We start from the raw sequence: 22,164 nt of genomic DNA on the forward strand, positions 1-22,164 counted from the left end.
CTTACCAACCAAAAACTAACTTCCGTGATATTCTACGGAACTCAGACCTCCTTTTCTATGCTGCATTAGAGATTCGGCTGCTCATAACAAATAAATAAAATTATAGCTATCAATATATCAAAAGAATTTGGGGCCTTTGTGCTTGGATTGCTGGAACTCTGAAGAAGGCTGAACCTTCTGAATCTTCAGCTCCTGGCATCCTCAAACTCTGCCAAAACCCAGTTCTCCTTGTTGTGTCACTGCAAAGTTCTCCCATTCCACTCCACTTCAGTAAAAACCACAACATTAATCACTACAAATTAATATGACATTCAGGCACAAAGGTAAATTTCTAACAACAGGAGTCTTTCACATTATATGATCATACACTCTATGGTCTACACAGTATGTCATTGTCCGCAAAATAATTGTGTTACATGTAAAAAAAACACAAACAATCCACTGTAGCATGTAGGTCTGTACACGCATTCTGGTAAGAATTGTTTTCTGTATGTATAAAACATCCTAATTCCTGAATGATAGGTATGGCACAAACTGTGACCTAATTACAAAGAGAATAAAAATCTTTACAGGTAGAATGCAATTGACACCGATCAAAATGCATGCTCCTTATCTGCGACAAGATGGTTTCTTGCTTCAACCAGATCATGATCTTCATGTATACCTTTGGAAACAACTAAAATACAACCATGGGTACAGTCATACAGCACCTGGACCATAACAGCGCGCAACTGTACCAACAAAGAGTATCCAACCCTCAACAGAAGCAGAGAAGATGTCTGGCAAAATTGGCAGCAATCGGGGAAAGAATTGCAACAATGTCTGTTTGTATGTGCATCAAAACTGCCTGCTGCCTTTGCCTGACCCTGATCTCTGTTTCTCATGGGCATCAAGCTTGACACTGGACTTGTGATATATATCAGCTTCACTGTTATTTTGTCCATTATGCAAGGCCAGCAGTTCTGGAACATCTAGACCATCATTCCTTCCAGAGCTACTGCCACTGCCATAACCTTCACTGTGATCCTGCTCGAATTCCCCTCTAGTAGTTTCCTTCCTCCCCAAGTCTGGGAAGTTCCAGTTAAGTGAATCGGCGGCATGTTGGGCATCAGGAACACTGGTTGTTCGTCGATGTGCTTTTGCCTTTGGGGTGGATGGGCAAGTCCTCGAACTCTTTGCAGAAGGTGCATTAGGATCGTAATGATTTGAAGCTAGATAAGAAAGTGCAGTGACAATATCCGCAATGAGGGGTCGAGATGTTGCATTCTCCTGCAAGCACATAGATGCAACAGCTAAAGCCTGGTACAAACCCCTTTTGGGATAACAACCTTGCAGCGATGGATCGGCCATTTGGCAGAACTTCCTTCGGTCTCTAAACAGTGGACGAGCCTGCAAATTATAAGGATAAGACACTTCACATCATGATGAAATTGAAACAGAACATCCCCTCTACACCCAAAGGAAGGGAGATAATTTAGTACAGTTGAGCCCACACATTCTTAAAAATAAAAGGATGAACCTACCCATGCAACAAGATTTTGCTCCCCTGCAGACTGGGTGTGATCAATGGCTTTACGTCCTGTAATGAGTTCAAGGAAGACAACGCCAAAGCTGTAAACATCAGATTTTACTGTCAACTGTCCTGTCATGGCATATTCTGGAGCACAATAGCCATATGTTCCCATAACTCTTGTTGATACGTGAGTTTTGTCACCAACTGGACCAAGTTTTGCAAGCCCAAAATCAGATAGCTTTGGGTAATAGTCTTCGCCCAGAAGAATATTTGATGATTTGAAATCTCTATATATGACTGGTGGATTTGCCTTATCATGCAGGTACTCCAAACCCTTCGCTGCACCAACAGCAATCTTCATCCTTGCATTCCAGTCAAGAGGTTTCTTGCCTGGTGGGCGATCTATTAAGAAAGTGCCCCATGAGTTATAAAATGATAGATAGCAATGTCTAAAGAAAATTAAATGTTGTCAGTAGCAAACTACAGTAAGACAGTGAAGGGTAGCTGGCAAGTTCTATTTCAAATCAAATAGGTCAGGAATCAACTTAGCAGGTTGAGACTAAAGCACAAACACAAATCTTGTGATAGGAACCATAAGGACATAACTTGATCACTATCAATTTAATGTGCATTGACATTTCAGGAGGTTGTTTTAGTGTCTCTGAACTTAAACATTAATGTTTCCCATTATGTCACGAAATTCACAATTCTTCTTCTGTATGTTATGTGAAGCTCAATCAACTAAGTGTTATTGATAATGTGCAAACTTTGAACTGAAACAGTAAAATCACGTAGTGAGAACTGAGAAGCTTACCATGAAGATGGTTTTCTAGTGACCCCAATAGCATATACTCATAAACTAGGAGCCGCTGGTCACCATCTGCGCAGTAGCCAATTAATCTGACCAGATTAGGATGGTGCAAGAGACTTAGCATGAGAACCTCCACGAGAAATTCTCGGTTTCCTTGTAGGCCATTTCTGTCAAGTTGCTTCACGGCAATAACCTGCTAGATGATATATGCAAAAGAAAAGGTGTCGGACACTCAGAAAAATCATGCTCTAAATTGCAGCTAATGAACAAGAGCACACAGCAGCCAATGTTAGGAATAGCAAACCTGTCCATTCTCCATCTGTCCTTTATAGACACGACCAAAGCCACCTTCACCCAGCAGGCAGTCTTTTCTGAAATTCTTGGTGGCAACAGCCAATTCTCGGAAAGTGAAAATTTTGGCTGGACCATCATTCGCAGAGCTTCCTCCTCTTCGGACAGAATCGTCCTTCTTAATGCCTGAACCACGTGATGAGTTTGATCGATCTTGACCCATCCAACATGCAAATTTTAACATATTATTCCTCAATTCAATGATCTCATGAGAGAATGATAATACTTGCATGCGCAGCAACACGGCAACTAAATTACTGTACTCGCTTCAGACTACAACAACTATGCAAAGGGTGGACTGTAATTCAAGCAAGGTCGAAGTAAGCAATTACCCACGCGAAGGAATCAGTTAGAGACAACAAGAGTAAACAACACATCAAACATTACTGCCTGGTCGCCTGAGACTGAAAGTTGCAATAATATTATTATTATAGCTGCAAGCTTCAGTTCAGATTTTATTTTCCTCTCCCTTTCACTCCACTTCTCACGAGAACAATCAATTACATTTTCTTTCCAAGAAAGTAGCTTTGCGTCCCCTTCAACCCCACTATCTCAACAAGCAACCAGACTAACATTTACAAACCTAAAGCCTTGAATTATTTACCACAATCAAATGACCAAAGCGCCAATTTGCAAGAAAGCATAATAAACAATCAACGCTATGCAAAATTGACTTCTTTTTTCTCACTGTTACCCTTTAAACCCAAACGAAGAGAGAATTCGAGCCAATATGGATCACACCAATGCGCAGCTACCGCACTGAGCCACTCGCTGCAAATTCGCAACCAGTGAAACCGATACAGAATCATACAGCTGACCGGGGCAACGCCAGCAAGCGGATTCACCAGAAGAAATCGAATCTTTCCACACCCTGCGAAGAGAAATCGGAGGGGGGCTAAGATGCGGGATTCACCTGGTGCCGCGCTCGCCGCGGGCCGCGGACCCGGCGAGAGCGCCGCCACGCTCTTGGCGTCAACCCCGCCCTTCCCCGACGACCCCGAGCACGGGAAGCAGCTCATCTCTCTCCCGGTTCTTGAGCTTGAGGCGCGCGCACAAACTGAAAAAATGCCAGCCGATCCGCCGATAAATTCCAGCTCGAAGCTAAGGCTCGATCTTTATGGCTTGCTCACTGATCTGTGCCGCGAAAGCAGCTAAATTCAGGGAGATGTTGGGGGTGGGGGTAGGGGAAGGAAGTCAAGGCCTCGAGGGCACAAGGCTCAAGATGGCATAAACAAAAGGGCAACCAAGATGCTGGTGTAGTTGTTCATTGGGAGGCAAAAATTTAGTGTTGTTTTTAATAGCTCAGCAACTGAAATTTTGTTGGTGGCAGTTGTTGTGTTGTGTTGTACTGTTGTGAAGCAAGTGGTTAGTACTTCCTCTCTTCTGTTTTAACTGCTCAAGTGTTTAGCTCCAAACCACACATTTTTTTGTTACTCTTTTCTAATCATATATTGATGACAAAACAGAAAATATGGCTATATAAAGTCTATTTTTCATAGCAAATTTAGTAATAATATTACTTTTGTATTACCAGATCTTATGGCCGCACAATTGTGCGGCTAGCATCGTTTTATTTTTTTCTCACATAATAGTATATATATTTTCACATTTTATTAATAAAATATACTAAAATAGCAATATAATTTTAAATTATGCACTAACTTAACCCAAGTAACTAATGTGTAATATTCATATATTTTATTATATTTACATGATATTTATTAATTATTTTTTCATTCCGAATTGTAATTACATTCCTATAGGAAATCTAGACTCTTTTTCTAATATTTCTTTTTTTATTTTGAAGTTTCGCTATTTATATATTTCTATACGAACTCTGAACTCTTCTTTCAATATTTCTTATCTTTTTAATCCTGAATTTTAGTTATTTTTAAGTTGTATTTCTACAAGGACTTTTGACTTTTCTTTCAATTGTTATTATTTTTAATTTTAAATTTCAGTTATTTTAAAATTATATTTCTATATGGACTATAGACTATTCTTTCACTATTCCTACTTTTTAATTCTGAATTTTAGTTATTTCTTTATAGTATTTGAGATGAGCTGGCTGCCTGGTTGATTAAGCAAGCTTATGATGTACTCAAAGCTTGAGATGATTAGTATGTTTCTGGACACATGCAAACGTGTGAAAGGTCAAAGGCTCAAAGCATGTTATGTTCCGAACTGTTGATAAGCTCGATATTTAATTAAGATATACTCATGTAAGAGCCAAGACATCTGCAAAGGTACCATTAAAATAGCATAGCAAATGCAAAGGTCAAAGGTAAGCTTGTGTGGATTCTGACATTATTGTTTTATGGTTGGTATAAATATTCTTTTTCAGTTAAACGATTTTTTCTAGCACGGGAAAAAAAGAACGCCATGTCTCATGTTAATTATCATGAGGGTTTCTGTGCATAAGCATGCATGTACCACTAGTGGAACAGTATAATTTGGAAAATCTTTTTTACAATCTTTAACAAGATAGTTTAATGTGTTACTTGTAACTACAATTACAAATCATCTATAACTATCATGTTCTATATTTTAAGCGGATTATTTGCTCCACACTTGAAAAAAAGGCTTGCAAGAGAAAACTTTCATCTAATAGACCACTTATTTTACAATATTTATCAATTATGTTTCTCATAATATTTAATTTATCCATATAATCAAGTAGATAATCTATACCAATAATTGGCTCGATAATAAAAATCAATAGTAGACTTTTTCATGAAAAAAATCAATAGCAGACAGCGTACTCGCTGATAACAAGGTGTATATATTGATTTGCTCAATTTTAAAATATAACAGTACAGCCTCTCGGAAGTACTTATATAGATGAAGAAGTGTGCATGATTGAGATAAGTATACGCTCGTGTATGTAAATGTTTGCCTTTATACCATTCTCTCTGAAATAAATAAATACTAATAGATCAATGGCTGGATTTCATGATCAGAATCTGACAAGGTTTCATGGCTGCTTTCGGAGAATGAAACGGGCTTTTGTGCTAGCCTGCTAGGTGTGCATCCACCTGTCCATTTGACCGTTTCCTGCCACTCTGGCAAGGCCCCCTTTGACCAACAACAGCTTGCTTCCCCTCTCTATTATTGGATAACTGTGGTTTGCTTCCCTTCCCACTACAGGTCCAGAGGAGCTTACCTTCTAATCACGACGCCATGATTTCTAACAGTCCCCATTATTATGTTGTGTTTCTTTTTTTTTTTTTGTGGGTGTGATGAGGAACTGTCTCCATTATTGTCATGGACAATACAGCTCGGTAATGATGATAGTATTATCATACTAATTAACATGTCACCAGTGACAATTACTAGCTGAGTTTCTGTGTTGGGGGGTCCTGTGTGCTGTGATTATGCCAAGAGTTGTCGTTTGCCTCCTGCCCTCCCAGGCTCCCACTGGAAAGTCTATTCGTCTTTGGAGACGACGTCTTCTTATTTTTATATATTGCTAAAAGAATATTTAAAAGATGGATCGATATATGATATATTATTCGAATGTTTAAATTCAACTTATATATAAGTAGAAATAAGAATAATAATTTTGACTCTAAATGAAATCGAATTCAAACTTATGACGTGATATATTATAATGTATCTTCTCCGTTTCAAAATATAAGTTATTTTGAACGGTATAAGTGTTACATCCATTCAAAATCCCTTATATTTTTGATCGAATAGAGTATTGATTTACCTTACTAATTTTATTAAAAGAATTTAGTATTATTTTTAAACGTCATGCATAAGACAAGTGACAAAAACCCACCTCTGTTTCAGATAACCTGTTAAAAATCCAGACGACCAGACGTGATTGAGCAATTCGCATCACATCACTCGTCGAGTCATAGCAGCCTGATGGTCCAGGACGCCACAGGGAAGAACCCAATAAGCCAACGTGGTAGCAAAGGCGGCCGGACACGTGGCCGTGCACGGCACGAGGGCACAGGGCAAACGGCACAGCGACCGGGCTGGCACGCGGCGTGAGGAGAGGCGTTAGCATGCGTGTTCGTCGCCGGCGGCCGGGGAAAGCGTCGGCGACAGGTCACTCACGCTCACAGGTGACTGCTGCTGATACGAGTGATCACCGTCTCTGTTGTCATCTCTGGGAGATTTGGACTTGGGTAAAGTCAGGGCATGAATTGTCGGCCCATCGTTTCCGGAGAATAGGCCCGTTTAGTTCGGGAAATGAAAATTTTTGGGTGTCAAATCGGATGTTTGACCGAATGTCGAAAGAAGTTTTCGGACACAAATGAAAAAACTAATTTCATAACTCGCATGGAAACCGCGAGACGAATCTTTTGAGCATAATTCATCCGTCATTAGCACATGTGGGTTACTGTAGCACTTATGGCTAATCATGGATTAATTACGCTCAAAAGATTCGTCTTGAGATTTCCCCCTTAACTGTGTAATTAGTTTTTCTTTTAATCTATATTTAATGCTCCATGCATACATCAAAAAATCGATGTGATGTTTTTTGGAAAAAACTTTTGGGAACTAAACGGGACCTTATGGGCCCAAACTTTTTTGATATCATCGTTTTAGGCGAGACAAATTTATTAAACCTAATTAATCCATTATTAGCAAATATTTACTGTAACACCACATTGCCAAATCATTCAGCAATTAGGCTTAAAAGATTCATCTAGCAAATTAGTCGCAATTTGTGCAATTAGTTATTTTTTTAGCCTATATTTCATACTTCATGCAGGTGTTCAAACGTTCGATGTGACAGGGTGAAAAATTTTGGAGTGGGATCTAAATAGGGCCTATATCTAACATTGTGGTTAAGGATGTAAGGGGGTGTTTAGATTCAGGGGTGTAAAGTTTTGGTGTGTCACATCGGGTATTATATAGGATGTCGCATGGGGTGTTCGGGCACTAATAAAAATACTAATTATAGAATCTGTCAGTAAACATATTAAGCCTAATTATTTCATCATTAACAAATGTTTACTGTAACCGCACGCTGTCAAATCATAGAGCAATTAGGTTTAAAATATTCGTCTCGCAAATTAGTCGCAATCTGTGTACTCCCTCCGTCCCATAATATTAAAACCTAGGACTGGATGGGACGTTTCATAGTTCAATGAATCTGGATGCATCCAGATTCATTGAACTATGAAACGTCCCATCCAGTCCTAGGTTTTAATATTATGGGACGGAGGGAGTAATTAGTTATTTGAGTAAAGTGTACGGGCGGTCCTTAAACTTGTAGTGGTGTGTCATCTAGGTCCCTAAACTCTCAAAATGCATAAAGTCCCAGAACTTGTCATAATGTGTCATCTAGGTCTCAAATCGCCACAACCCCTTCAGGATGCTACGTGGCGTTGATGTGGCATGCCACATGGATATGACGTGGTATTATTTTGACTGACAAATAGGATCCATTTAATTTTTTTCCTTTTTTCTTCTCTTTTTCCCTTTCTTCTCTTTCTCTCTTTCTTTGTGATCCGTGCAGAAGAAAGGGAAAAAAAGAAGAATGAAAAGAAAATGAAAAAGAAAAAGAAAAGAAGAAAAAACGGCGGTGGCTGTGGCTCGGTGGCGGTCCATTGCTGTGGCGGCGCGGCAAGGGCACAGCGAGGAAGACCATGGCGGCGACGCAATAGGATGCGGCGAGGTGGACCAGGGCAGCGAGGCGTGGCAGGATGCAGCGAGGAGGTCCATGGCGGCGGTGGCGCGACAGGGCGCGGCGAGGAGGTCCACAGCGGCGGTGGCATGGCAGGGTGCGGCGAGGATGTCCACGGCGGCGCAGCTATTGCAGGATGTGGCGCGGGAGCTATAGACGTCGGCGAGGAGAGGTCCGTAGGCGCTAGCAAGGAGGGGGAGGAGAGGCCCACAGCCGCAGTCGCTGAGGTCCGTGGAGGAGGAAGCCGTAGTCCTAGCAGGTGTTGCAACTCTGATGTTGAAATTTTCCCCTTTTGTTTGATTTCATTTGAAGACTTTGTTTGATTTGATTTCAGTGATTTTAATTATGAAATAACTTGATTGATAGTAAAATAATGATGTTTGTGAATTTATAAACTAACAGAAATATAATTTATTGTGAGCAAGAGAGAAAAGGACACGTCACGTCCATGTGGCATTGCCACATCAGCGCCACGTAGAATTCTAGAGGGGATGTGTCAATTTGGGACCAAAATAATACACTTTGACTTCTAGTACCTGAATATGCATTTTGAGAGTTTAGTGACTTATATGACACAATCTTACAAGTTTAAGGACCACCAACACACTTTACTCTAATTATTTTTTTAGCCTATATTTAATACTTTACGTAGGTGTTCAAATTTTAGGGTGGAATCTAGACCGATGCTAATTCAAACTCAACGTCAACAGCTAAGAATCGTGTTCTGAGCACACAGCAGGCTCACGTAGGCCACGCCACCTCACCCTGTTGACCGAGTCAAACCAAGCAGAAGCTTCCACCGCAAGGAGCCGCGGCCCACTTATAGCCCACGGATAAGCTTCCACTTATAGCCTGTCTAGCGCCTCGACTCCATTCAACTCGCGCAAAACCGCGGCCCGCCTTGGCCTTGTGCGGCGGCGACCATGGCCGCCGCCGCATCCTCCTCCTCGCCGCCGGGGACCGCCTCCCCGGTGCTCAGCGTGCGGATCGTCTCCCTCGACTACTACATGGCGCCGCCCCTCCCCGGATTCGACTTCTCCTACAGCCACTTCCACGGTGCATTTCCCTTCCCCCCTCTCTTCTCCACCCGCCTCTCTCGACCTCCGTCTCGCCCCCCTTTGTTCCGTCTCTGTACCGCGCGCATGTCGAGTGGCTGATGAGTTTTGGGTGTGTGTGTGTGTGGATGTAGGCGGAGAGGTGGAGGAGGTGCCGGTGATCAGGATCTACGGCTCCACCCCCGCGGGGCAGAAGACTTGCCTCCACATCCATCGGGTGCGTATGACCAGCTTCTCTGATGATTTTTTGTTTGTTTGTTCATTCGTACTTGGAATTAGCTAATTTCGCTCGTCATTTTTGATTCAAGACTTCAACCGAGTCTGCGTGTGTTTGATGCTTTGAGCGTGAGTGTGAGTGACGCTGTGAGGGTGTAACACATTTGTGTAATTGTGTTTGCGGGTTGGTAGCCATCCGCAGCAAGTAGTCCTCCTCATGTATTATACAGTATTCGTGTACAACAATTGATGCTCGTGGCCTTTGCTGTCTGGATTCAAATTTGAAAATTTGGAGGGAAATGTGTCAATGTGCTTATCCTCACTGTACGCGCACCAAATTCGAAGTTTGGAGCTCCAATTTCACTTTTGAAGTCCTCTTATCCTGGATGAGCTTAACCTTAGTTCTCTACTCCATATATTTGATGTTTGCTTGTATTATATGCAATATTTAATACTGTGTGCAATCATTTTTTCTTTTGAGTTTGGATATACACACGATGATTAGCTCTATCATATTTCGAATTCGTGTTGTTGAATGAATACAGATATACTTGATTTTCTCATCTTGCTTTTCCCCAGAAAGTTATTCAGACTATTCCATTCATCCTTAGTTGTTCCAACTAGTTGTTTTTCTTTTCTGTATCTAGGTCCTTCCATTTCTGTATGTACCTTGCAAAGAGGACCTTCTTCATAACGTCGAAAAAGGTGATTCATTCTTTGTAATGCATCATGTACATGCTATTACTGTTGCTTGTGCAATTTGTTACATGGATTATTCTATTTGGAATTGTACCAATGATTTTCTATCCACATTACCTGAAACTTTTTTTCTGATGATTTTCATATCCACATTAGTACATCACCAGAAACTTTAAATTGCTCGTTATTTATTTATTTATTCATCTTCTAACTGAGTCTTACTGCTATGTCACAAACTTTTTAGACACTAATTCCTCTTATCCACCGTTGCAATTTTTATGAACTTGATTTATGATTTGAAAGGTTACTTCATATGTCCAAAGCTTGGCCTTGTATGCATCTGCAACACATTTAGATAATTTAGACAGTATGCTGAATCCTTTGTATGTGTCTGTGCCTTGGTGAGCATCTCTTAGATTTTATTCTGGCCAAAAGGGCAGCTGTGTCTAGAAATCAAACGGGCCTTACTTTTTCTAACCAAATAGCCTAAATGTGTTATTTGCTTTAAATGTTGGTATTGATGCTCCCTGATTAACTGTTGCTTTTAATGTCAAGAACATCGCTTGATGACAAGGATGAAGTTGACTCTTTTGTGCCCTTTCTCTAGGTAATTCATTTATATCTGGTCTATTGAGTGATCTTGAGAAAGCTTTGCAGGTATTTTGAAGTCCAATTATTTTTTTATGGTATGAATACCCTGTTGTATTTTTTGATATCATCGTTTTTCTTACAGATTCGCAGCTCATCAAAAAAGAAGCATGTGCATGGATGTACCCTTGTTCGAGCAAAAAAGTTGTATGGCTATCATACATCTGAGGAACTTTTTGTGAAGATTTATTTGTATCCATAATTTAATTATTTTTTAAGAAAATATATTTGCTGCTATGGATGTTTGAACCAGTTCTAGATTATTTGTTCTTTCCTTCTCACCTAGTCTTTCCATGAACATATTCCATATATTTATTTATAAATCAAAACTAAACAAAATATGTACTGAAAACTTGGAAGAAGTGATACTGAGTTCAGTTGTGGAACAATTTCTATTCAGTTGTGATACTATGTTATTGCATCCACTGTTTCCTTTGCTGCACAATTTCTGTCTATCTGTGTTCATCCTGAAAGATTATATTAGGTGCATATAAATCAGTTGATGCTGTACTTTAAGCGTTGCTTGCCATACACATAGATTTGAGATTTTATAATAAATGCATGCCAGTATTTTGTTTCCTTCTATAAGACTTCCCCGTACAACTGATTGCCTTGATATAATCTGAAGATATTATCCTCATGAAGTTTCTCGAGCTGCAGCCCATCTATTGGTATGTTGACCCCTTCTGCTTAATTTACGACCCTAGTATTTTCCAGTAGCTAAACATGTCTGACAGGAGGAATATAGCTGTGATACCTACTTCTAGATTTTTGTTTCTTTAATCTCACTACTTTTTTGGCAATGGTACTTTGTTTTGTTACTCGCTCTATTCCTTTTTCATTGTTATTGTTTACTTTTCACTGTCTCCGAGTTACAATTCGGGCATTCTCTTTCATAGTTTTACATCAAAGTATATCAATAACATTATAATATTACAGCAGTGCATTGATTCTCACTGTTGCATATGCGTGTTGCTTTATTTTCATGATTTGAAGCTGTAAATTCATTTTCCCAAGCAACCTGAAACTTGGCCACTAAACAGTTATTCCATCTGGGATATAATCTGTCCTTTATACAGATTGTCACTGTTTTAATTTGAAATTGTGCAGTTCATCTTGTGACCTTCCTTGTAAATACACTTTATTCTTCTCAAATGGGAGTATTTTAAACTATTTCCTGTGGTCCTGATTTTTAGCTGCTTGGTTTCAGGATGGTGCTGTTCTTAATAGAGTATTCCAACCTTATGAGTCCCACATTCCATATCTTCTTCACTTTTTGGTGAGAGCAATGCTTTCTTTTTTGTTTTACAATATTTCATTTTGTCTCTTTCGCACAATCATAGAGTCTTAATATAATAAATACCACAGTCTTGCTTTTATGATACTCCCTCTGTCCACAAATATAAGTGTTTTTGGTTGGATGTGACACATCCTAATACATCGAATCTGGACAGAGAGTGTCCAGATTCGTTGTACTAGGATACGTCACATCCGGGCAAAGCCCTTATATTTGTGGACAGAGGGAGTATGTAGTATATTGATATTTGAGCGGCTGGAGATGACCATTTCTGTTGAACTTATATTTTAGATTGACTACAACTTGTATGGAATGGGCTATGTACATGTTACAGACTTCAAGTTCCGCCCTCCATTGCCAGATGATTTTCATCCAAAGTCATCTCTTCACAGCAAGGTGGACTGCTCCACTGAATCAGGGCATAAGGTAAGTATTATTTCCATTAGTCTTTGTTGGTTGATACTTTGGTCCACTGCTTCTACTTAATATATCCTGCTTCTTTTCCTTAAAAATGATAGGTACATCCGGATAATGTCGCAATTAGAAAACCGACAATCTGGATATCTTCAACAGTATCACATTCTTTAATACTGGCTAGTTCAGCCACTTCCCATTGCATGGAAGGAACAAATTGGAACGTCACTAATCGACATAGTTCTTTGATGCTTGAAGCTGACTCGAGAATAGAAGGTCCAATGGCACAATGACACTAACAGCTTTTTTTTATTGTGTATCTATGTGTTGCACTAACAATTTCATTGGCATGTCTAGGCATCCTAAATGAAAAGTATAAGATGTACACTTCCCTTTCACAAGCTACAGCAGATAGCAAAATAGTTCGGTCACTTTTATCAATTTGGGAGGTATCTTTCATGCTTTGTCTATATGCATATATGCTAGAAAATGTGCTAATTGCCTAACCTCTGCAATATCTGTTTTGTTCAGGAACTCGAGCACTTAAGATTGTTGGAGGAAGCAAAACCTGTTGATATGGGCAGACCTTTGCGGGATTCTGTTCTTAGAAGTTTTCTTCATGGAATTAAATATGAGACTGCCCTTTCTATGCTATGTCCAAAGGAGGAAGTGTCCTATCACAGAGTTCCAACCATGGAAGAATCTGAAAAGCTTGAAGAATGCTTAAAATCATTGAATGATATTATTGGGACTATCACATTTTCACAGAATGACTACTGTTCTATTATTGATAGTGATATTTCTGCGGGCACTCAACAGGAGAACCAGATCACAAATGTTCTGTGTTTAGAGCCATCGGAAGAGGGAAACACTCAGTGCCCAGTGTCATCATCTGCTGCTCAAAGAACATCATCTCAATTATTTGAAGAACATGAAAAGGTAATATATATACCATATATCTTAGTTATTTGGTTAGTACTTGCTTCAAATAAAAGCAATTTTGCTCAAAGTACTTACTATTGAGTCCATTTGTAATTTAACTTGAGGTGTATCAATTACAAATATGGTTAAATCAATTTTCCTTTATACCATAAAGTGTATTTAAAATAGTTTCAAGCTGAAGACCTGCATGGTTTAGTTGCTGAATCTTGGTCACTGATAAAATACATGATGAACACCCTGATTACATCAAACAAAACCATTACATAGCCACACTTGAGATGGTGGCACGAAGATATCACTGGGTCTGAAAGGGCACAGATAGATGCTTCAGGATATGACGATCCATAGACATATTCTCTGATCCTGTCAATCATTTTACATGCTGATCTTTGATTGGCTGGAGATTTCCATTCTGGTATTAGGTATATGTCATCTTTCTGCATTGCATAATATTTTTTTTTCTATTTGAGTGCAATTATTACCTATTCTTGATTAATTCAGATCCTCTAATCTCCTGTAATTTTTTCGTTTGTAGCTTGTGGATGCTGAAGCTCTTGGCCTTCTAAGCTGGCTGGCCTCCTCACAAGCTGCAGAAGAACCAACAACTGATGATGAGTTGGTCAATGAAGCCATTCTTAGCCCTTTATTTTCCAAGAAGTCCATTGCAGTTGCCTTAGAGTCTGCACAGCTGGATTTTGATGGTGCTTCTCAGCAGGAGTGCCAGGATATTCTTGATTCAATTGGACCTGTGATTGGAGAAGAACAACCAAATGATCAAATGTCCTACCGCAGTTCTGTAAGGCTTGGTGAGAGTAGTTCCCTGAGCAATAGTATTCCGCAGATTGATGGGTCATCTGATGAAAACAAGGAAGTTCCACAAGAAGATGGTAAGTATAAAATCAACAGGAAAAGGGCTGGATTGCCTAGTTATTCATCTCCTCAAAGTAGTTCAAAAGCCAGTAAGCGTGGAGGAAATGAACTTCTCTGGGGCTCTTTGCCACTTTCCATTAAAAAGAGATCAGATTTGAATGCTGATGGTCATTCAGGTGGTGCGATGCCTACTGAGAAGGTGCTAAGTGCTTCTTTCATGAGTGGAACTGGAAAGAACTCCCATGCTAACCCAGATAACACTGAGAGGGGATCTTCTAGTCTAACAGGTGAACATGACCCATTGTGTGATTCTGTGAGAGATTTGATGAGGAGGAGGAGGAGATCTTTTCGGTCTGAACAATCAGAAGTTGGTAATTCTGGAGATGCAGCATACATCGTTCGTAAAGAGAATGAAATTGTGAATTCTGAGCGACTAGAATTGCATGATATATCCAGTGACCTTTCAAATTCAGAAATGTATTATTCTGGCAGTGAATATTTGCAGATGACCTTTGCACGGAAGCCTCCAATGAAGAATGAAGTATTATGTTTGGAGGGCTCTTCAGCAGGTAGTGAGCTGCCTCAATGTAAGTTCCACAAGTGATATTTATTTTATCATGGTCAATGTAAGTTCCATAAGTGATCTTTATTTTATCATGGTGAATGCAATTCATTTGATGCATATAGTCGTTGCTTGTGTGATATTAGCTTTGATGTTGTTTTTACCCATCCAATATATAACTAATTGTGTTAGTGCCTACGGTATGATTATGTAACAGATGTTCATTGTTTTCTTTCAGTTTTTCTAGCATTAGGCTTTTAGGTCTGTTGCCATTTGCATAGCTCATTATTGTTTCCCCTCTGGAACAGTTTGGACTACCAACCATTATACCAGCATGAAATATTTGCGTGTATGCAAAAGACCATTATTCATGTAACCCTATACCAATAATGAATTATATTTTTATCTGTTGATATTCATACTATTACTCATCAGGGTTCAGTAAAGATGTTGGTTACGTCTCAAAGCATCATTTCTTTTTCCTGGTTTTAGTTCCTCACTGCGGATCTTGCGCCTTTGAGAGCCTTGCAGGAAAATAGGAGTTATGGGTTGTCATACTCATATGTGTCTCAGTGAAACAAAATTGCCGGAAATCTGTAGTTCTGTGAAATAGGTTACCAAATCTGTAGTTCCTTGATAGTTATGAAATTTTTTTAGGGGAATATGACTTATGACACTAGTTATATGCGTGTAGCTACTCAGGAAGTGTAGGATATTAGCATGGCATGGGTTTTAGGGACCGTCCTACTTAATACAAGACATATTATGTTGCCTTACTATAGGTACAATGCTATTCTGTTAAAACTTAAATCTTTCTTGGATTTTCTGGTATCATTATCTACTTAATATCATTTAAAGCACATTGTATTTTTTTTTTGTTAATCCACATTCGTTCTGCTATTTTTCAGCTTCCAAACTGGGATTTGCCGATATCCCTCTGTTTTTTAATCAGACCGCTGAAGAGAATAAGCAGAATGAATCATTTCAACGCATGGGAAGTTCATGGGATACATTGGGTGTTCCAACTCATTTCCAAAATGATGGATCAGCCTTATATTTGCTGACACATGCATTTTCGCCACCATCCACTGTAGCCGTGGGCCAGTGGCTAACCCAACAATCTTGTTCCATTAGTGTCTCTGCTATAGGTAAGTTCCTGTGCAAATCAATTTAACAACTATGTATTGATGTCCTCATACTCTCTGTTATTTTAGGTCATTCCAACTATGGCGAGAAAGTGTCTGTTGATCAGGAAGGAGCAAACAATTCTACTCTTTCACCATATATGGGAGGTCCTGCTTTGATGGATGATTCTCCTGCATCTAAAATGGCTTTGGAGCATAGCATTACAACATTTCCTGATGATACAGTTATGATAGAACCAGATCTTTCCAACCAAGAAATTAAAAATCTGGCTGATTGGCATGACTTTTCCCAGATCTCTGGTGGAGATGAGAAGGATAAACTTACACCTCTCAGTCAAATTGGATTCTGTGATCCTGCTAGTATTGGTGGCGGACAGCAACTGACTATAATTAGCATAGAGGTTGTACCACATTCTTTTTTCTTTTGTTCCCGACGTACATATGTTTCTTTTTGTTCATTCTTCATACAATGTAGGTGCTAATTTACTTTTCTTTTTTAGAAATATCTATGTCTGCAACCAGTAGGAGTTTTTTTTTTTTTTTTTTTTGGTTATTAATCATGCCAGTTTGACTTGCTCTATCCAGTGAAAAGAAATATGCAAAGTTGGATTACCACATAACATTTCTTTCATAGCTACAGGTAATAACAGAAAGCAGAGGAGAGCTGCGTCCTGATCCACGATTTGATGCCATCAATGCTGTATCGCTGGCCGTTGAGGATGATGCTGACAATACTATTGAAGTTCATGTGCTTATACGTGGAAACAATGACAGTTCACACAGGAGGAGGTTGTGCGAAATCACTCGATCTTGGAATTGTTTGTTGTTTTACTTTTCCATTTCATCTGGCACTAATCAGTCCCTTCTTAATTTTTGTTTTTGTCAATCAACACCACTATCTCTTAATAAGTCTACAGAATCTCAAGAAATTGAACTGTCCTAATCAGAAGAGTTGTGTACTTGTGTTAAACGTGAAATCCAGTACATTAGTATGTCAGTCGTAATCCTAGTTCAACAAGAGAGGTTTGCAAGAACACTGAGTGACTATGGTGGTGACTGCCACAGTGGCAGTGGCAACTGATGTCATATTTGATGAGGGTACACTGATTTGGATCACTATCTTATTTATGAGTGTTAAGGATTTGATATAATGCCATCAGAAACACATTTGTTGCTTCCATGTGATGGGCCTATCATATGTGCTGACCATATCCTATGCTTCTGGACTTCAAGAACACCATACTACTTTGGGTTCTTTTGTTTAGGATTTTTTCGATCGTAAACCACATGCACTTTCACTGTTTTAGAGTTACACCCTCATGTAACCATAATTGTTTGCTTTCAGCTAAGGAACTTGTTTGATTCTTTTTTGAGGGCTGTAAGAGTTTAGCTTGTTCAATTGAGATGTCTTTATTGTCCTTTTTTTCTTGTAACTGCAGAAACCTGGATGGAGTTTCCGGTTGTGACGTAAATGTATTTCCTGGAGAGAGGGAACTTTTGAACCATCTTATTAATGCAATATGTTCAATTGATCCAGATATTATAGTTGGATGGGAGATTCAGTTAGGATCTTTAGGATTCCTTGCTGAAAGAGCTGCTCATCTGGGTATAGGCTTACTGAAAAGAATTTCAAGGACACCACCGCATCAGATGAAACATCCACCTATGAACCCAGTGGACGAATCTAGTCAGGAGCTTCCTGGAGCATCTTCAGCTGATGATGTTATTGATGATGCCAGTGAAAACAATTGGAGTCATGCTCATGCTAGTGGTATACATGTTGATGGACGAATCATACTGAACTTATGGCGTCTCATGCGTGCAGAAGTTAAACTTAATAATTACTCCCTCGAGGCTGTAGCTAATGAAGTCTTGAGGAGGAAGGTACCATTAGTACCAACTAAGATATTGAATCGATGGTTTTCAACAGGTTCTGGACGAGGAAGATATCGATGCATAGAATATGTTAACAAGAGATCTTCTCTCAACCTTGAAATATTAAATCAACTTGACCTGGTAAATGGAATCCCCACATTTATCTTGCTGGTACATCGTCAAGATAGAGCTATTTGAGATTCTTTGTATTTTAGTTGAAATCTTTTATCAATTTTGCAACTTCTCCTTAACAAGCTCCTAGCCATGATTTATCATTACAGAAATGGAGTTGGTTTTGTTGAAATTTCTTGCACAAGCTACTGCTAAATGTTCTTCTATAGCCAGTTTTTCTCAACAAATATTACTTGACCATGCAGGTAAACCGGACATCTGAACTTGCCCGTGTATTTGGTATTGATTTCTTCTCTGTTCTTTCTCGAGGTTCTCAGTTTCGTGTTGAATCTATGCTCTTGAGATTGGCTCATACACAAAACTACCTTGCAATTTCCCCTGGAAATCAACAGGTGAAATCACTCCCTCCTTACCATGCTAAGATCTCTCTATCTGCTTCAGATATATAGTTTCTCATTTGCATTTACCACAAATTATGTAACATGTACTAGAGATGGTGTTATGGATTCTACTGGCAAGTGACAAGCTTGTATATCACTACATGATATCTCTGTGCCAAAGATGGCCATTTTGCTCTGTGGTCAGCAGGGATCCAAAGAAGTTACATTTTGTGTGTAACAAGGAAAAAAAAGATAATTAGGACATCTTTTAAGATTTTGATGGGACTGCTCTTTTAAGCACCATGAAAATTTAATTTCCATGTCGGGCTCCTTGTTTTATAAATCTGTTTATCTTCTGGTTAGTTACTCACATAAAGTTAGAAAATTGGATTTTTTTTTCTTTGCTAAAAATTAATTAAATATGAATGCATAAAATATTGATGCCAGTATTTTAAGTGTTCTTATGTGCAACTTCGCAGGTTGCTTCTCAGCCAGCCATGGAATGCTTGCCACTTGTAATGGAACCAGAGTCAGCTTTCTACTCTGACCCAGTTGTTGTATTGGATTTTCAATCCCTTTATCCCTCCATGATAATAGCATATAACTTATGTTATTCCACATGCTTGGGTAAAGTTTTCCCGTCAAAGTCAAGTGTACTTGGTGTCAGCTCATATTCAGCAGATCCACAGAAAATTGCTGACCTGAAAAATCAGCTGCTGCTGACTCCAAATGGTGTCCTGTACGTGCAACCTGAGGTAATGTTCTTCTTGGGTGAGCTATACTGTTACCAAGCATTACGGTTACAGGTTTTCTTTATAGTTGTTGTAGTACATGCCTAGCATCATTGTTGATAATTGTATCAGGTCTCATTTGGATGGACCGAAATCCCAGCCTATCCACATTGGGATTGTCCTTTTGTTCTATCAGCTGGATTATCAGCTGTATTCTGGAAAGTATTGCTTAGAGTTGCACTTAACTGCGATTTGATGCCCTCCATTTTTCTGCATATACAGCATCCCTTCGTTTTGTTAGGTCTTATGCTGAACTGTCCTTTTGAACACATTTTTAATGTCATTTTACAGGTCAGGAAAGGTGTGCTTCCTCGCCTTCTCGAAGAGATACTATCAACAAGAATTATGGTGAAGAAAGCAATGAAAAAGCTGTCTGCATCTCAGAAGGTTCTGCAGCGGGTATTCACTTCTAAACTATTTTTTAAGACCTCTATCCATATAATATTAAAGCGTCTTATTAGAAGTTGATTTAATATGTGTATTCTATATAGTGCAGTAAGCTCTTTCATTTTAATGCACTGTGCTTAGACAGCAATCATGTTTCTTTCCCTTTCATGTCCCTCCTTTTGGGGTAAAAGAACCTTTACTGGCTTTATCATGTTACAAAATGAATAGTCTTCTTTTTTCAGATTTTTAATGCACGCCAACTTGCTCTGAAGCTGATAGCTAATGTAACATATGGTTACACAGCTGCTGGATTCAGTGGTCGTATGCCCTGTGCAGAGATTGCAGACAGCATTGTTCAGTGTGGCCGTAGAACGCTTGAAACAGCTATATCATTCGTTAACCAGCACCCTTTGTGGAAAGCTAGAGTTGTATATGGTGATACTGACAGGTATACTTGTGTCTTTATCTTCTATCTTCAAATCGTTATGTAGCCATACTTACAAACCCACCTGTTTCCTATAGCATGTTTGTTCTTCTAAAAGGGCGCTCTAGGGAAGAAGCATTTCGAATAGGAAAGGAGATCGCCTCTTCAATAACTGCAATGAATCCGGATCCAGTCACATTGAAGTTTGAGAAAGTCTATCACCCATGTTTTCTTCTTACGAAAAAAAGATATGTTGGGTATAGCTACGAGAGTCCTGAACAGAAAGAGCCAATCTTTGATGCAAAGGGAATTGAAACAGTGCGGAGAGATACATGCCCAGCAGTTGCAAAGATTTTAGAGCAATCTATTAGAATAATGTTTGAAGAACAAGACTTAGCAAAAGTAAGGCGTGCTTCTTGATCTTCTCTTTGCAAGGACTACTTTCTTTGGATTGTCAAATTTGGCCTTCCCGCCATCTGTCAGGCTATGGCTTGATAGCCTTTTATCTTGCAGGTTAGGTCATATTTGGAGCGTCAATGGACACGGATACTATCAGGGAAAATTTCTATTCAAGATTTCGTTTTTGCTAAGGAGGTTCGCCTAGGTACTTATAGTGCAAGGGCTTCCTCGCTGCCACCCGCAGCAATTGTTGCAACAAAAGCAATTCTATCTGATCCTAGGGCAGAACCTCGCTATGGGGAGAGAGTGCCATATGTTGTAATCCATGGAGAACCAGGTGCTCGGCTTGTAGATATGGTTATTGATCCTTATGGCCTGCTAGAAGTTGGATCTCCATATAGATTAAATGCACTATATTACATAACCAAACAGATAATCCCTGCATTGCAACGTGTTTTTGGACTCGTTGGTGCTGACCTGAATAAGTGGTTTAATGAGATGCCTCGCCCAATAAGGGAAACACTTGCTAAACGACAGTCTGCATCTGGTCATGGTAGCTTTAGCCGATTAGGATTGAATAAGAACGGGGTTGGCAAAGGAAGCAGGATAGATACTTACTATATGTCAAGCCACTGTATAATTTGTGGTGAAATAATTCAAGGATCAGACACATTTTGCAACAACTGCTTGAGAAATGAAGCTGTTGTCGGCACAGTAGTTGCTGGCAGAACTTCCAAATTGGAGCGGGAAATTCAGCATCTTGCTGCTGTAAGTTAATATTTCTTTGATAATTGTGCCAAACAAATGCTTGTGGTATACCCTCCTACCTAGTTCCACAAACATAATAGCATCTTAACTTTTGTTTACATAACTGTTTACCTGATTACACATACATTCGGGGAGGATGAAATCATTGCAGGAAAAACTAAAATTCATTTATGTTCTCACTTTTATGCACACCAATATATGTTGGTTCTTAATAGATTCATTCATGAAGTTTCTGTGTAACAACCTCACAAGAATTGAACATCAGAAATAATGAAATTCCTCCACTTTCTTTTGGCATATACTTACTCTATTTTAACTGCTGCAGACTTGCACAATTTTTTTATCTTTACTGTTCATAGAGCAGATAGCCTTGAGATAAGCTGTTTCAGATGAACTGACAGTAAAACTCGTTAACATTGCCCAGATATGTGGTCACTGCGGAGGGGCAGATTGGATTGTTGAAAGTGGGATCAAGTGCATTTCCCTTGCATGCCCAGTGTTCTTTGAGCGGAGAAAGATTCGAAGGGAGTTGAGGGGTGTTTCAGAATCAGCAATAGAAGCTGGGTATTATCCCTTCTGTTGTCCAGAACTCTTCTGAATTTGCTTTTTTTTTGTTCATATCCCTGTATATGCTGTAAATTTGTAACATGTACAATCAAGTGTATTTATTTTGTTGTAACATTGTACAATTGTATAACATGTGTTGAGCAAAGAAATTTAATGTACAATAATGCAAATCCTCGAGGGAATTTGGACAGAGTCCTTCGCTGTTTGTTGGTGCTTCAGTCTGGACCATCCCCCCCCCCCCCCCCCCCCCCCCCCCTATGGCCCTATGCTC

The 22,164-nt window shown here is 39.3% G+C and overlaps 2 protein-coding genes across 6 annotated transcripts; one reads left to right on the forward strand and one right to left on the reverse strand.

Annotated features, from left to right (window-relative positions):
• Positions 1 to 328: 328 nt before the first annotated feature.
• On the reverse strand, positions 329 to 3,924 carry LOC127779414 (probable serine/threonine-protein kinase PBL7). Of its 2 annotated transcripts, none has more exons than XM_052306180.1 (5): positions 3,589 to 3,924; positions 2,629 to 2,828; positions 2,328 to 2,517; positions 1,524 to 1,915; positions 329 to 1,389 (listed from the first exon to the last, which is right to left on the reverse strand). In XM_052306180.1, the coding sequence occupies exons 1-5, from the start codon at positions 3,692 to 3,694 to the stop codon at positions 838 to 840; spliced, it is 1,440 nt and encodes a 479-aa protein (XP_052162140.1). In that variant the 5' UTR covers positions 3,695 to 3,924; the 3' UTR covers positions 329 to 837. The 2 variants fall into 2 exon arrangements, with proteins under 2 accessions (XP_052162140.1, XP_052162139.1); XM_052306179.1 differs by having other exon boundaries at positions 2,328 to 2,520.
• A 5,262-nt stretch (positions 3,925 to 9,186) lies between these two features.
• LOC127779314 (DNA polymerase zeta catalytic subunit) lies at positions 9,187 to 22,079 on the forward strand. Of its 4 annotated transcripts, none has more exons than XM_052306040.1 (23): positions 9,187 to 9,378; positions 9,512 to 9,594; positions 10,241 to 10,298; positions 10,900 to 10,949; positions 11,026 to 11,132; positions 11,569 to 11,611; positions 12,151 to 12,219; positions 12,529 to 12,663; positions 12,756 to 12,927; positions 13,009 to 13,100; positions 13,183 to 13,590; positions 14,129 to 15,050; positions 15,934 to 16,173; positions 16,240 to 16,571; positions 16,811 to 16,959; positions 17,610 to 18,186; positions 18,423 to 18,569; positions 19,037 to 19,312; positions 19,640 to 19,747; positions 19,978 to 20,183; positions 20,258 to 20,561; positions 20,673 to 21,326; positions 21,751 to 22,079. In XM_052306040.1, exons 1-23 carry the CDS (start codon positions 9,246 to 9,248, stop codon positions 21,922 to 21,924), a joined length of 5,439 nt encoding a protein of 1,812 aa, XP_052162000.1. In that variant the 5' UTR covers positions 9,187 to 9,245; the 3' UTR covers positions 21,925 to 22,079. The 4 variants fall into 4 exon arrangements, with proteins under 4 accessions (XP_052162000.1, XP_052162001.1, XP_052162002.1 ...); XM_052306041.1 differs by having other exon boundaries at positions 14,129 to 15,032; XM_052306042.1 differs by lacking the exon at positions 10,900 to 10,949 and having other exon boundaries at positions 9,327 to 9,378.
• The last annotated feature ends 85 nt before the right edge of the window (positions 22,080 to 22,164 follow it).

The sequence above is a fragment of the Oryza glaberrima genome, chromosome 7 (assembly GCF_000147395.1).
Source record: "Oryza glaberrima chromosome 7, OglaRS2, whole genome shotgun sequence".
Lineage (NCBI taxonomy): Eukaryota > Viridiplantae > Streptophyta > Magnoliopsida > Poales > Poaceae > Oryza > Oryza glaberrima.

Excerpts from the sequence above, each read along its gene's own strand:
- LOC127779414 (XM_052306179.1), bottom strand. The coding sequence starts at position 3,694 with ATGAGCTGCTTCCCGTGCTCGGGGTCGTCGGGGAAGGGCGGGGTTGAC. Across the intron at positions 2,829-3,588 it reads CGCGGCGAGCGCGGCACCAG|ATCGATCAAACTCATCACGT; the intron begins GTGAATCCCGCA and ends GGATGGGTCAAG. Across the intron at positions 1,390-1,523 it reads AGCAAAATCTTGTTGCATGG|GCTCGTCCACTGTTTAGAGA; the intron begins GTAGGTTCATCC and ends TATAATTTGCAG.
- LOC127779314 (XM_052306040.1), top strand. The coding sequence starts at position 9,246 with ATGGCCGCCGCCGCATCCTCCTCCTCGCCGCCGGGGACCGCCTCCCCG. Across the intron at positions 12,928-13,008 it reads AGCTGACTCGAGAATAGAAG|GCATCCTAAATGAAAAGTAT; the intron begins GTCCAATGGCAC and ends TGGCATGTCTAG. Across the intron at positions 13,591-14,128 it reads TATTTGAAGAACATGAAAAG|CTTGTGGATGCTGAAGCTCT; the intron begins GTAATATATATA and ends TTTCGTTTGTAG.